This window comes from Lepisma saccharinum, chromosome 20 (assembly GCF_977018435.1).
Source record: "Lepisma saccharinum chromosome 20, izLepSacc3.1, whole genome shotgun sequence".
In the NCBI taxonomy this organism is placed as follows: Eukaryota; Metazoa; Arthropoda; class Insecta; order Zygentoma; family Lepismatidae; genus Lepisma; species Lepisma saccharinum.
This window is the reverse complement of record NC_139248.1, coordinates 5,205,726-5,220,074: the sequence shown is the minus strand read 5'-3', so window position 1 is coordinate 5,220,074 and position 14,349 is coordinate 5,205,726. Positions and strand designations below refer to the sequence as shown.

The 14,349-nt window shown below is 41.0% G+C and overlaps 1 protein-coding gene across 1 annotated transcript; it reads left to right on the top strand.

Moving 5' to 3' along the window:
- The first annotated feature begins 345 nt into the window (after positions 1 to 345).
- On the top strand, positions 346 to 5,783 carry Cpr100A (Cuticular protein 100A). The gene is made up of 2 exons (XM_083141803.1): positions 346 to 428; positions 5,081 to 5,783. Exons 1-2 carry the CDS (start codon positions 417 to 419, stop codon positions 5,663 to 5,665), a joined length of 597 nt encoding a protein of 198 aa, XP_082997929.1. The 5' UTR covers positions 346 to 416; the 3' UTR covers positions 5,666 to 5,783.
- Positions 5,784 to 14,349: the final 8,566 nt, after the last annotated feature.

Genomic DNA, 14,349 nt, shown 5'->3' with positions numbered 1-14,349 from the left:
AGGTCAACCACACCGGCTGGCAACAGAGCCCATGTAGGCTAGTGGCACTTCTCGCCCGGCCACACCTTGGGACAACACGTCGGCGCCCAAAAAACAAAAAAACGGAAGACTTCCCGTTAGGTTCTCGCCCATTCCAGGACTTCCGGGCGGCTTTTGCACCGGCCCAAGGACGCCCCATCCAGGTGGGCGGGTCGCGATCGCCCCGGGGGAGCTCCGAGCATCACCCTCGCCCGGCGACGCCAATGGAGACCCAAGTATTGTCAAGGTCGAGACGCGGAGGATCCCATGTGAACACCCGACACGCCGAGAGCGCGGCTCCCGAAGGTTATCCGCGATCAAGTATAAAAGCGACCGGCGCCTCTTCCATGAGCACAGTCTAGTTTCCATCTGGGCTTCGATTCTCGTAGAAACCTACCATGTACAAGCTTGTAAGTATTGTTCATGCTTTTGGAGTGCATACATGCTTTGTAGAGACTGCAGCCGAAAACATTCAGGGTCGATCATGACCATTGTACAGTCAACGGCAAAGATAACAGTAGGCAAATTGTCCATCACCATTCTCATTACGTTTTATTGCACATCCTGTGTTGCTTTAAAGAATGGGATTCTGTTGATTCGAAACAGATGTCGTTCTCTGCTTATTGACTTCAATTCATTGTGGAAAACAAACTGAATGAAAGAGGTGGTGAACAATCCGCCTACTACTTATTTTGCCGGCGGGTGTACGAATTAAGCTTTTGCCCTTGGGAGATATGCCCACTTAGTGGCATATATGTGATTTCATTTTGGTTTGTTTCGATTTCGTTTATTTAACTTAGCTTTTGTGCCACTTTTGGCTAATGGCGAAGCCGTGTATGAGTGATGATATGATGAAATTAATGAATAGACACTCACAAACACCCACGAGCAAGCCGGGATTCGAACCCGGCTCCCCTGCTGTCGTAACGCACAGTGCTAGCCACTTCGAAAGTTGTGCAACTTCATATCTCCAAGATAACAGACACCTAAAGTACTTTTGTTTACTTTAACTTCAATCTTCGAGTGGATGGAGAATAGTTAAGTAATTTAAGGGGCACCTGCCAAACCCCCATTCTGGCGACCAGAAAGATAAATTAACCAAACAACAATTTAGACAGTGAGCGTCTAATCACTCAAAAAACGCTTAACAGTTGGAATTCAAGAACTTTTTAGCTGTAAAAGTATCCTGTGGACAAAATAGCGAACAATTTTTCACTGTTCATTTCCGACAGCTTGCTGAAGGGTGTATATAATCATGTGTGCCTGATACGTCCTTAGCTTTGTCCACGCATAGGCCTAACTATAAGTTTCATATTATCCTAATAACAGTCTGAGGAGAAGGTCATTATATGCTTGTCTGTGATTGACGTCTTCTTGTCAACGCCTAAAGCTTAATTCAGTGCTTCTCTCATGCCTGCTCACTGCTAAAGCGATGCGCACAATGTCCACTTAACTTCAGTGTTGCCAAGTACTTTTGGACAATGTTGCTGTAATTATGGACAAAAAATCCCTGCCGAGATCAATGGCATGTAGTAAAATATTAAAATTACGATTGAGTTGATTCTAGAATTGTGACAGCAGAACAGTTTAACAGTGTTGACAAGTAATTTGGGAAATGCTGCTACAATTACGGACAAAAATCCCTGATGTTATCAATCTTATATTCCCGAAATCTTTATTTACGTTTGAATTGATTCAAGAATTGTGGCAACAAAATAGTTTAAAGATTTTCTATTTAAAGTGATTGATTTATTGGGAAACATATAGAAGTGAAAGGTCAGGTCAGATCAGAATGTATCTATATCAATGCTGATTTTACGTGCATTATTACGTACAATATTGCCAATTCCATGAATGATTTTCTAAAAAATTAAGTTATCTGAGGGATATAATACCGAATTAGTGCTTATGGATTTTATTGTTGGGGTTTTCTTTCAAGTTCACTGTATGCATAGATAGGCTAATCTGGACTGAGCCTACAGTTTAAATTGAAATCCGAACCACTATGTGCCTCATCTGGGTATCAAACTTAAAATCCTTTGATTGCAATGCGACGATATTTTTCCAGATTTTAGATTTTATTTTGACTAACCTGCAACTCGGCAATGTAAAAATATATTTTTCCAGCATTTTTATCGTGAGGCAAATATAAGAATACTGAGTTAGCTACACTTAGTCTCCGCAACAAGCTAGAAATCTGGAAAGCAGTTTCTTTGTGCTATGAATCTTTAAGCAATAGTTGGAAAATAATGCTGTCTCGCTCTCATTATTGCATTCTAAAAAACAAAATAGGGATTTTTGACAAATAACCAACGCCTTCCCCTTCAGTTGGAACAAAATACATGAAAATATCACCATTATTTGTGAAATGTCCCTGCAGTTGGCAATACTACATAGCCATAATGGACAACAGCCACATAGCGAGCAGCGGTGAATCAAATTACAGCGTGTCTCATTGTAAAATGTTTCCTGCGAAGTGTGAAAGACCCAAACCGCCTATTAAGTAACATAATAAGCGGGCACTCAACCACCCGGATTGCGAGGGACTTAAAAGACATCAACGTGGGTTGGGCTCAGAGCTTGGGTGTGAACAGTGTTATTCGGTCCATCGTTTCTCATTCTCATTACTGGCCGTTAAATGGATTGGGGGAAGGATATTGCTTTGCCCACCTTGATGAGGTTTCAAATTATTCAGGTTTATAGTGAACTTTAATCAAAGAGTGTGGATTAATATGCATTAAATATGCCAGGATAAGTTTAAATGCATAAAATGCATTATAATAATGGTTAATTATGAATGAAAATATGTCAAATTCATTAGAGTAACGACAAATTATGCATCGGGCATGAAAATAATATTAGAATGTGGTAAAATGTGTTTCGAACCCTTAAAATTACATTAAAATAACAAATTAAGTCTGAGATATTCAAAGTACATTAAGGTGTATCAAAATAAAATCAACTATCCCTGAAAACATAAAAAATGTATTAGAATAACAACAAATTATGCATTAGAACATTGAAATAATATTATAATGTGGCAAAATATGTTTCCAAATATTATAAATGCATGAAAATAGCAAAACAACTCTGAAGATACTGAAAATGCATTAACAATGCATGAATACGTAAACGTGAATTAAAAATGATAGCACATTATGCATGAGAACTTTAAAGAATGTATTGAAATGTTTCAAAATATTAAAAATAGCACGAAAATAGGGCAGAATTATCCTTCAAAATGCATGAAGATGCGACAAAATATATAGGAATATGAAATTGCCGAAAATGAATTGAAATATGACAACGTACGTGCATCGAAGTTGCGTGGTGTAGTGTTTAGTGTAGCGTGGCTCGGTATTCTGAGTTTGAAGGACAAATAATGTCTAAGTGTGCTTCTTATCTTGTCCGTTACATTGTCGCATCTTACATTCTTAGATTCATTCACAAAGGAAAAAGTCAATTATTGCAACAATAAGTGGTCTGATTTCTATAGCTTTGTAGATTCTTAGATGTCGGAAGTCCTCAATTGCTGTTGATGGGCGGGAGAAAGTGTTCCAGTTTCATGGATGCTTGAACGACACCCACCATCCGAGAATAAATCACTTGGTGTCGATAGCAATTTGTTGCTGCTTGTTACTTATCAGCTGGCTTATCTGTCGGATCAAGTTCTGTCGTGTGGAATCCTCATTAATTTCAGAAACAAGCGACAGGCGACATGGAAGAAGCGCCAGACGATGCAACACGCCTTCCAATTGGGCCTCGTGCATCTATATTCAAATGTATTCCATCATTGCTAAGCATACCACTCTGTAGACTATGCATTCGGAATTGCTTTACTTTGTGCTTTCGCTGATTTCTTCCTGTCTTTGTTTACTTTCTCTTTCATTCTTCTGTACACACCGTTAATTATTGGTTTTTATTTGATTCTGTTTACTTTATTTTATCTGCCACTTTTGACTAATCGAGATGAGGATGAGTGATGATGTGTTGAAACTGACGAAGGGTCACTAACAAACACAGGCCTGGATTCGAACCACTCCGCGATGAAGGTCGGCACACTCTAACTATTGCCTTACCCGAAGTAATGGTAACGTCTCGCTTTGCAATCAAGGGGTCCCGAGTTTGATACCCGGTAGGCGCTCATAGTTGGTCGGATCCACTTTGAACTATAGGCCAGCCTCGATCAGCCTTTCTGTGCATAAAGTGGACTTTAAAGTAAACTCAAACAAACAAAAAAATATCTACGATTATGGAACCGTTGGCGCTAAACTGGGAGACGTCCCAGTTTAGCGCCCCATTGAGAATGGCGCCCCGGACATTCGCCCTCATCGTCCAACTTTTAAGCCGCTCCTGAATATATACATGTCCAACAATTTTTTTGGTATATGTAAATCTGTTCTGTGCATATTAGGTGTAGTACAGGGTGTATCATAACAGAGTAAATGACTTTAAGAATTTATTTGGAATACAACAATGACATTTGATGTGTAGGCCTACCAATCAGTAAAACTTCAAGTATCTATAAATGTCTACAAATGTTCAATGTGGCCTCCACCAGTTATGCGACACACATCGTATTGAAATTGTAGTTCTTGCCACACTTTTCCCAAGATCTCCTCGTCCATCAAAGCAAGGGCGTTTCTTATTCTCTTCTGTAGCTGTTGCACATTCTGTGGCACATAGGCTTTGTCTTTCAGAAAGCCCCAAATGCAGAAGTCTAGGTGTGTAAGGTCAGGGAACTTTTAAGACACAACCTGCTTGTTCTGCAGCTGTGAAAGTCGCCGTTTTCTTTAAGGTAGTGATTGCTACTACAACTGGTTTAAGCATTGCCATTGGCTGGTAGGGTGGTAATAATCTGTGGTGGTTAGGTTAGGTTTGATGGGTTTGGTTGGCTTAGAAGAAGACGACGAAAAACAAAACTCGAAGATTTTCTCATTGTTGTACAACAAACTCATTGTTGTGTTTCATATATTGTTAAAATAATAAACATGATAAGATGTTTATATTTAGCTCTTCTGTGAGAGTTTTGGCGCTTATGGTGTTTGTGTTGTTCTTGCAGTTGGCTCTATTCGCCCTCTTCGCGGCGGCCACCGCTCAGGGGTACCAAAACCCGCAGCACGCGGCCATCCTCAGTGAAGCCAGGTACCTGTCCGGCGACGGCAGCTTCGGCGCCGCCTACGTGCAGGAAGATGGCGTCCAGTTCAAGGAAGAGACCGACGGAGAAGGCAACAGGAAGGGCTCGTACAGCTACGTGGAACCCAGTGGAAAGAGACTGACCGTCCACTACACGGCAGGAAAGGGAGGCTTCCAGGTGCAAGGCGATCATCTTCCAAGAGCCCCGGCAGCACCCGCCCACGCCGCACCCCAACCTCAGTACGCTCCTCAGCCACAGTACAACCCCCAGCCACAGTACAACCCTCAGCAACAGTACAATCCTCAGCCACAGTACAACCCCGCTCCTGCCGGACCTAACGCCCAGTACTCCTACTCCTTCGGCGGCCAGCAACAGCCCAACTACAACCAGATCCCCCGCCAGGGGTTCGCCCCCGCCACCACCCCAGCACCACACCGGTTCTTCCCGCCTGGCAAGCTCAACCTCAACAGGACCCCAGACGGTTTCAGCTACACTTTCAACAAGAGCTAAGAAGTACAGGTGACTCCTAATTCCTGCCAAACTTAACTTTATTATCTGTTGTTTCCCCGTCTTGTTATATGTTTTTTGTGATACCTTATACTGTAAATAAAATATTCTTTTCTTTTTACATGACTCTTCTGCTTGAACCTTGAAGCAAACGGTAGCTGATCTATCTGATTTGAATTTTTTTTGTCGCCACATTTGGATGAATGATGACAGTGGTGTATGCTGAGTCTAAAATCTGGACTAGCTCACTATGACACCTGGTCCTAGGCTATGAAGGAAGGGAGAAGCCACGTTGCCATCCCAACGGTAGTCAGGTTGCAAACTCCTAAGAATTCAGGTTGCCAACTTCTAAGAATTCAGGTTGCCAACTCCTAAGAATTCAGGTTGCCAACTCCTAAGAATTCAGGTTGTCAACTCCTAAGAATTCAGGTTGCCACCTTCTAAGAATTCAGGTTGTCAACTTCTAAGAATTCAGGTTGCCAACTCCTAAGAATTCAGGTTGCCAACTCCTAAGAATTCAGGTTGCCAACTCCTAAGAATTCAGGTTGCCAACTTCTAAGAATTCAGGTTGCCAACTTCTAAGAATACAGGTTGCCAACTCCTAAGAATTCAGGTTGCCACCTTCTAAGAATTCAGGTTGCCAACTCCTAAGAATTCAGGTTGTCAACTTCTAAGAATTCAGGTTGCCAACTCCTAAGAATTCAGGTTGCCAACTTCTAAGAATTCAGGTTGCCAACTCCTAAGAATTCAGGTTGCCAACTCCAGAATCGCCATTATCTTCTTTTGAAATCAGGTTAATTCACAGTTTTTTTTACTGTCTAGCCTTTAGGCTTCGCAGATAGCATTAGCTACCCTGGAATATACGCTCCTGAGTGATGATGTGATGAAGGGGCACTTACAAAGAACACACATGCCCAGGCTAGGATTCGAACCCAGGGTCCCTGGCGCCGTGATACACTGCCCTAACCACTACGCCAAGGAGGTCAGCATTGACTTGTAACTCAACTTCATGCACAGTTAAGCTAATGAGTGCTGGACCTACAGTTTAAAGTGGTAATTGGATCACTAAGGGTCTCAACCGGGTATCGAACTGCCAATGACGTCACCACTCCGCCATCTTTTCCAAACAACAGTGTTCCGAAAGTTACTCTTTGTAAGTAACTCACGTACAGTTACTCAGTCACAGTTACTGGTACTTTAAAAGTAACTAAGATACTTTGACAATTACGCTGATCAGTGACGTGCCCAACGGGGGCTTGGTGGGAGGGTATAACCTCCCCTTTCGGCCCAGTATTATTAAAAAATGAACGTGAAAGGCAGAAAAAGATGGGAAAATGAGGGCTAACTACCAGAAAAAGTGTACGTAACCCATCCCTTTCGAAAATCCTGTGCATGCCACTGACGCTGATCTAATATCGCAACTTTGAGAAACTGATTATATGTATATTCCAAAGAGCTTAAATCCACTTTATGTACAGATAAGCTAATCAGGACTATAATTGTACTTTAGAGTTAAATCCGATCGACTATGGGCCTCTAGCTGGTCAATCCGCCGTCGACATTACCACTACGCCATCTGTTCCACATACTATGCAACTATTTCTTAAGACTCCGTATCATGGACAGCTTGAAGAACAGAAAACAGGGGTTCCTTCGGAACACTATTTCTCGAAAGCCATTTGTCGCATTTCAATCAATTTTGCGGTACACAGAATAAAAAGGGTGAATCTTAATAGTGAATATTTTAACTTTGTTACCCTTACTATATTTTTCAAGTCAAATATCTCAATATTTGAACAGGCTAATAGAGGCTGATGCTGAGCTTATGGAAAAGAAAATGAACCTTACAAGCCTTTCTTGCATCCTTCCTAAGAAAATCTGCTTTTGTTGTATTCAAATTGACTGTCCCATAACAATATGCAATTTCAAACATTGAAATGCACTTTCAAAAATTGCCCAATTTCTGTAAAATAGTGCAAAAATCGTGTTTTGCAATCCTACAAGTACAGCGTCTTCCGACACACAACTCTGACCAAATTTTCTTTCAAGGGGCAGAGCAGAAGGTAATGAATTACTGGTCGCTTCATAAACATGAAAGAAAAGATCACCCTTTGAGGTGGCTTTCAACCGTGTTCTTTGAGCATTTGGGAAAACTCTTGAGTCTGAAGTTCATTTCCTTTGATAGGTCGTTGTTACCCTGACTTGCCTTTTCTCGCAAATTAATTACTTTATGTATGAAAGTAAGTTCTGGTAGGCCTGAAAAGAATCATCAGTAAGGATGTCGAATCGACCCTTCCTAATAGAAATATGTATGACACATCGTTGGAAAGGGTATGAACCAAGGATTCCAGAAATGTAGGATTTATGGTGAGGAAACGATTGAAAGTGGAAAAAAAATGTAGTATTAAGTTTGAGGAACCTCCATTAAAAATGAAACATAATGAGCCGAATTTGCGCGAAGATGTAAGTTAAATCCCTAATTTGTTATGTATACATTTTTTAGTAGTTAGCCTTCATTTTGCCATCTTTTCCTGCATTTGATGTTCTTTTCTTTAGGAATACTAGGCCAAAAGGGGAGGGGGGGTTATAACCCCCACCAACCCCCCCTTGGGCACGCCACTGATTTACAGTGTATTTACGCTAAGAGAACCAAACCTACGGACCTAACCTAACAACATAGGAAATAACGAAATAATGAAAGTTGAATCCTAGTGGAAAATCGCATACATATCCACGCTAAAAACCAAACTCGGACCTGGCAATACTGTGTGTTTACAACATGGATTTCGATAAAGGAAAGCATCTGTGGTAAGTAATGTAAAAAAAGTTTGTATTATATCACAGAACAAGAACTTCTAATTGAAAAATGCACAGTGCCAATTCGAAGCACGGATTATGAACTACGACTGAACATATATTTTTGTATACGCCGAAACGGTAAAACACAAGGGTCGATTGTGCAGTATGGCCGAATCATTTTACTATGGCCAGAATACTTACACTATTTCTCTACATAGTCAGATCGGTAAATTTCTCGTATCGGACAAATGGATGAAATTTGCTAGTTCATTTAATTTGAATATTCGTACTTAACGTATTCTGCATTGAGAAACATTGCTGAAGGTGGCATTTCGCTTATTTCACGGAAATAAGCTCCATTTGCGACATATCGAGTAAGTTTTCTTCGTTTCTTTTTGCCTTCGGTAACACGCAAAATGGCGGTCACAGTTTCACTACCGTACTCGGCATGCAGTGTTTCCACCCCACTGCACTCAAAAATACCTACGTAGCCCCACAAACCATTGACGCATAGCCCCACACACCATTCTCGCATAGCCCCACAAACCATTTGCGGAAACGTACCTTCTTCAGTTACAAAAACACGTGTTTGGAAACACTGACCGGGAAAAACTAAAATATGCTGACCAAGGCAGTAATTTATTTTATAAAAAAACGTTAGTTTATGTTTTTTTATAAAATAAATTACTGCCTTGGTCAGCATATTTTAGTTTTTCATAATCATGGAAACAAGGCTTAATGGTGTTATAACTGACCGGGATTGACCGGGATGACGTCATCACACATAGGCTACATCCACCTGGAAGTAAATGGATGCAAGAGCTTTCGTGCATCGGTCACACATTTATATGGAAAAATAGATGATTTACCGGCAAAATTCAATGAACGATGCGAGAAAACACTTCCCCGAACTTCCACAAGTATAAAGAAACTGCATTCGGTAAGTAATTTGTCCTGTAAATTTGAAGAAATCCGTTTGTCCGATACGAGAAATTTACCATCAGAACATTTGTTGAGGTACCTGACAGACCGGGAAACAAGCTCTTGTAGACCTTGTTGAAGAATATTGTCTGATTCGAGACAAAGTTTTCATTCGCGTCTCGCAAGACTGATCGTAACTCTTGTTTCCCGGTGTGACAGATGCCTTAACTTTGATGGTGACAATCGCATACACTTTTCTCGCAAGGAACAACCATTCCAGTAACTATTCAAATTATCAAATATTGCAACTGTATCTGGACATTTCATGATTATGAATCACACTTCCTATTGCCTACTCGAGGTACAATACCACAACCCCCATGGAAGTCTCCGGTCTTTCCTAAGCACATCTGAGTTTGTAGAATTTACACTATTTGTGTGGGTATGCATGTGTATTGGAAACAACAATATTTCCAAAAAGAAAAACAAAAATTGGTAGTTACCACAGGCTCAAGGTTTATCAGGGCCTTAACATACATGAGAAAAACAAACTAAAACAAAATATGCTCTTGAAATTTTAAACAAAATTTTGGACCGAAATGGCTTGATGACAGAAATGTCCATCTTATTAGAGACCACGAAATTACACTACAAGGAAACAGCTACATTCTGTCGCAGGAATATCTGGAGTAGGCGAACGAAAACAAGTGTCTGCTACGCAAGTGGTGAATCGACCAATGAACGCGTGAGAATGGAAGTGAGTTCATGGAGGGGAAAACGCGACTGCAGCCACCAGCCGTTTGCAGATAACAATTCTGTGGAGCCGCGGTGATGTAGTCGGGCTGCCACACGGGAGACCCGGGTTCGTTTCCTGGGGGAATTTATCCTACACTGTCCTTGCAAGGAGCTTCCCTGTGGTTCTTTGGGGTAACCTACATTGGAGTAAAAGCAGCCGGGGCGTCGTGCTGATCACATCACCTCCACAAATGGCTGGTAACGTGAATATGCAGGGCACGCATTCATGACATGTTGCAGGGGTGGCTTTAATAGATCTGTAAAAACAACCACATAACATGCCTGATGACTCATGACATGTTATGTGATTGTTTATACAGTGATGAGACTTGCACCCGTACAATCCATAAAAAAAAATTAAGAAGGGTTTATTCCTCAAACACTATGATTTTGTTACGTATTTGTAATGAAAAGTTGATGGATGATATTGGTAAGGTATAGAACATTCTGCATACGAGCGTTCCGAGTTTTCTAATTTAAAAATAATATCTCCTTTTAGTTTAAAGTAACGGTTGTTATCTTATTACAATCAGGATAATTATTAATGACTTTTTTGTACTATTCCGTAGGCTTTCTTGGTAAATAAAATATTTGGAAGTTACATGTAGCACATCCCTTTATTTAATGAAGAATACAATTTTTGTTGTAGTAGTTACTGCCAGTTCATGCTGTGCGACATCTATTATTCAATTTTACAAGAATGTAGATGTACCATTCCATGCCAAATAAAAGGTTCAACTGCAAACAACAGTTTTCGAGTTATGACATTTTGAAAATTTCAGGGTTTTTTGGAAACGACTTACAAGTTTAGTCGCTTTAGTGTTCTGCTAAATATAATACAAACTTGGGAAAACCTTCATTTTTAATTCTTGGATCCGTGCATATTATGTCAATTTAAAAAAATCTAAAATTTTCTAATTTTTTAGCACTTTTCTTCTTCAAAAACTTCCCCAACATACATTTTATTCCCTTCAATGTAATCTCTTTACTTACGGTTCTGCTAGTAAGGGGCAAACGGTAAGTCTGCTCAGCTAGTAAGTCTGCTGAGCAAACGGGGAAAAAAAATATTTCTATAAAATTTGTAAACCGATAATATTTTGTGTTATCATTGCAAAACAAAATACATTGAACTTTCACTGACTAAAGCATATCTCCCTTTGAACTAGACTAGGTAAAATGTGAATTTCCAACGGTAAAAAAAAACAAAAACAATACTCCTAGTCGCCATGGTGACTAAAAAATTTCACTTGTGTATGAAATTTTTAAATTCAGTTCTACATTAATTTGTTAAAATTTCGAGTTCGTTTATGGTGTGTTCTCCCGTTTCGCCATATTCAATTTCGCATTATTGCGTTTTCACCTCCCCCAATAGAATTTCAAATGATTTATGTGACACGAACTCTCTAAGGCGAAACGGGATATCCCATTTCACCTTATCCTGTTTCGCCTTACACACAAAAGATTTCCAACCTGGGAATATTATCGACTTGAAGGGTAATTAATTCATAATGGGAGCGCAGAGCTTAAGATGTTGCCTACCTTGGCTCCCATTGTCCTGTCGGTTAGGTTAGGTTAATATTAATACATTAATAATAATGCAGTATGAGGTTTTAAAAATTCTGTGTGTTTTCTGTATCATTTATATAATTGAATCAGGATAATAATCATGCCATTACAAATTGCTGCATTGTTGCTAGCCGAATTTTAAAATCTGCAACGACATGGTACAATCGGCCACACATGACTGTATACAATGTATTGCATACAGCACTAACAATTTAAAGACCTAGGTGTAAAACATGGTAAGTGACATTTTCGTAATTTTTTAGTAACAAAGTAAAATGTGATATTACCATATCATACAATTTGCATTGGACTAAGTGAAGCTTTGTGAAATTGGTAAACACAACACGAAAACAATTTATCTACAGTGTGTAGTCGTATGAAAATAGACCACACTTTTGTTATAAAATTATATGTACTTTGACGACGAATTTAATTATGTTGAATTTTCTATGTTCCAATTGTGACTTACAAGCACTGACCAGTCTCAAGTGTGTGAACCGAGCCCCTTTATAAAATTCGTTAAAAGGACACAGGAAGTACGAGACGTTGTAGGTCCCAAGGCAGAATAATGTGTTCGCAATCAGGACACAGTCCTTCCAGGTTATTTCTGTCCAGAAAGGAAGCGTTCGCAATTAGGACACAGTCCTTAGAGGTAATTCCTGTCCAGGCAGCAAGTGTTCGCAAATAGTACATAGCCCTCAGAGGTTATTCCTGTTCAGGCAGAAAGTGTCCGCAATCAGGACACAGTCCTTCCAGGTTTTTCTTGTCCAGGCAGCAAGTGTTCGCAATTAGTACATAGCCCTCAGAGGATATTCCTGTTCAGGCAGCAAGCGTTCGCAATTAGTATACAGCCCTCAGGGGTTTTTCCTGTTCAGGCAGAAAGTGTCCGCAATCAGGACACAGTCCTTCCAGGTTCTTGCTGTTCAGGCAGAAAGTGTCCGCAATCAGGACACAGTCCTTCCAGGTTTTTCTTGTCCAGGCAGCAAGTGTTCGCAATTAGTACATAGCCCTCAGAGGTTATTCCTGTTCAGGCAGCAAGCGTTCGCAATTAGTATACAGCCCTCAGGGGTTTTTCCTGTTCAGGCAGAAAGTGTCCGCAATCAGGACACAGTCCTTCCAGGTTTTTCTTGTCCAGGCAGCAAGTGTTCGCAATTAGTACATAGCCCTCAGAGGATATTCCTGTTCAGGCAGCAAGCGTTCGCAATTAGTATACAGCCCTCAGAGGTTATTCCTGTTCAGGCAGAAAGTGTCCGCAATCAGGACACAGTCCTTCCAGGTTTTTCCTGTTCAGGCAGAAAGTGTCCGCAATCAGGACACAGTCCTTCCAGGATTTTCTTGTCCAGGCAGCAAGTGTTCGCAATTAGTACATAGCCCTCAGAGGTTATTCCTGTTCAGGCAGAAAGGGTAAGCAATCAGGACACAGTCCTCCCAAGTTATACCTGCCCAGGCAGCAAGGGTTCGCAATTAGGACGGCACCTAAGGATGGCGTAGTGGTAACGACGTCATCTTGTAATTAAAGTGTCGCGGGTTGGATATAAGGTGGAGTCACATAGTGGTTAGGATCCCACGTTAAACTGTAGGTCCAGTCCTTATTGTCCCACCTGAGCATAAACATTGAGTTTTTGCATTGTGATCATTCGCTACAGTTCCACAGGGCGTTGGATAAGAACTCCAGTGCCCAAGTTCCACAGAGCTACAGATGTTGGTAATTGTAGCGAGCGTTGAATTATTCATAGCAGGTATTTCAACACAACCTCACACATGAGCTGCTTCTGGTAGCGGAGAAGCGGGCCGGGCCGCCCGGGGCGAGCAACGCATCCTTCCCGTCTGACATGATTAGCGTCTTTATAGTGGCGGTCCTCGAGTGGAATTTCAAAGCGGAGAACTCGTTCTTCTTCCCTGGATGGCTTTCATTAACAGACCTTCAATGGACGAGGCCAAGGAGAAAGTTTTCATCATTGCGGAATCGTAGACTGTGTTTCCAGGAAATGTTGTTTGTTGTTTCCCTTCCTTGTGGAAATATGATTGGTCGTTATTCAGGCAGCCGCCGATCTCCGTGGTGGAGTGGTTCTGAATTAGTGTCTCCTAAATAAATTTAATCACATCGTCGCGATTAGTCAAGAGGGATAGAAAAGCGCTGCTAAATAGGAATGATCAAATCAAATTGGGGTCTCCCCGATGTGGCAGTGGTAACATCGTTGCTTTTAATCAAGGGGACCCTTGGAGGAACGTAGAGGTTAGTATTCCACTATAAACTGTAGGTCCACTTCCGATTAACCTACCTGTGCATAGAGTAGGCTTGACACTTGACAATAATAATAACACATAAAAAAAAAAACGACGCCCCAAAAACGCATCAGTCTACTATAGTCCTTACTCCTCAATCGTCCAGAGCCGCTCCTGGTAGAGTGGTTAGCACATCGCGCTACGACGCCAGGGGTCCCGAGCTCGACTCCAGCTTCGGCATGGATCTTTGTGTATTCATTCATAAATTTCATCATATCATCACTCATCCCTATCTTCGCAAATTACCCAAACGTGGCACAAAAGTAAAAGTAAAGTGCTCCCCTGCGCTTTGCACCACGCCATGAAGGCATATAGGGGAT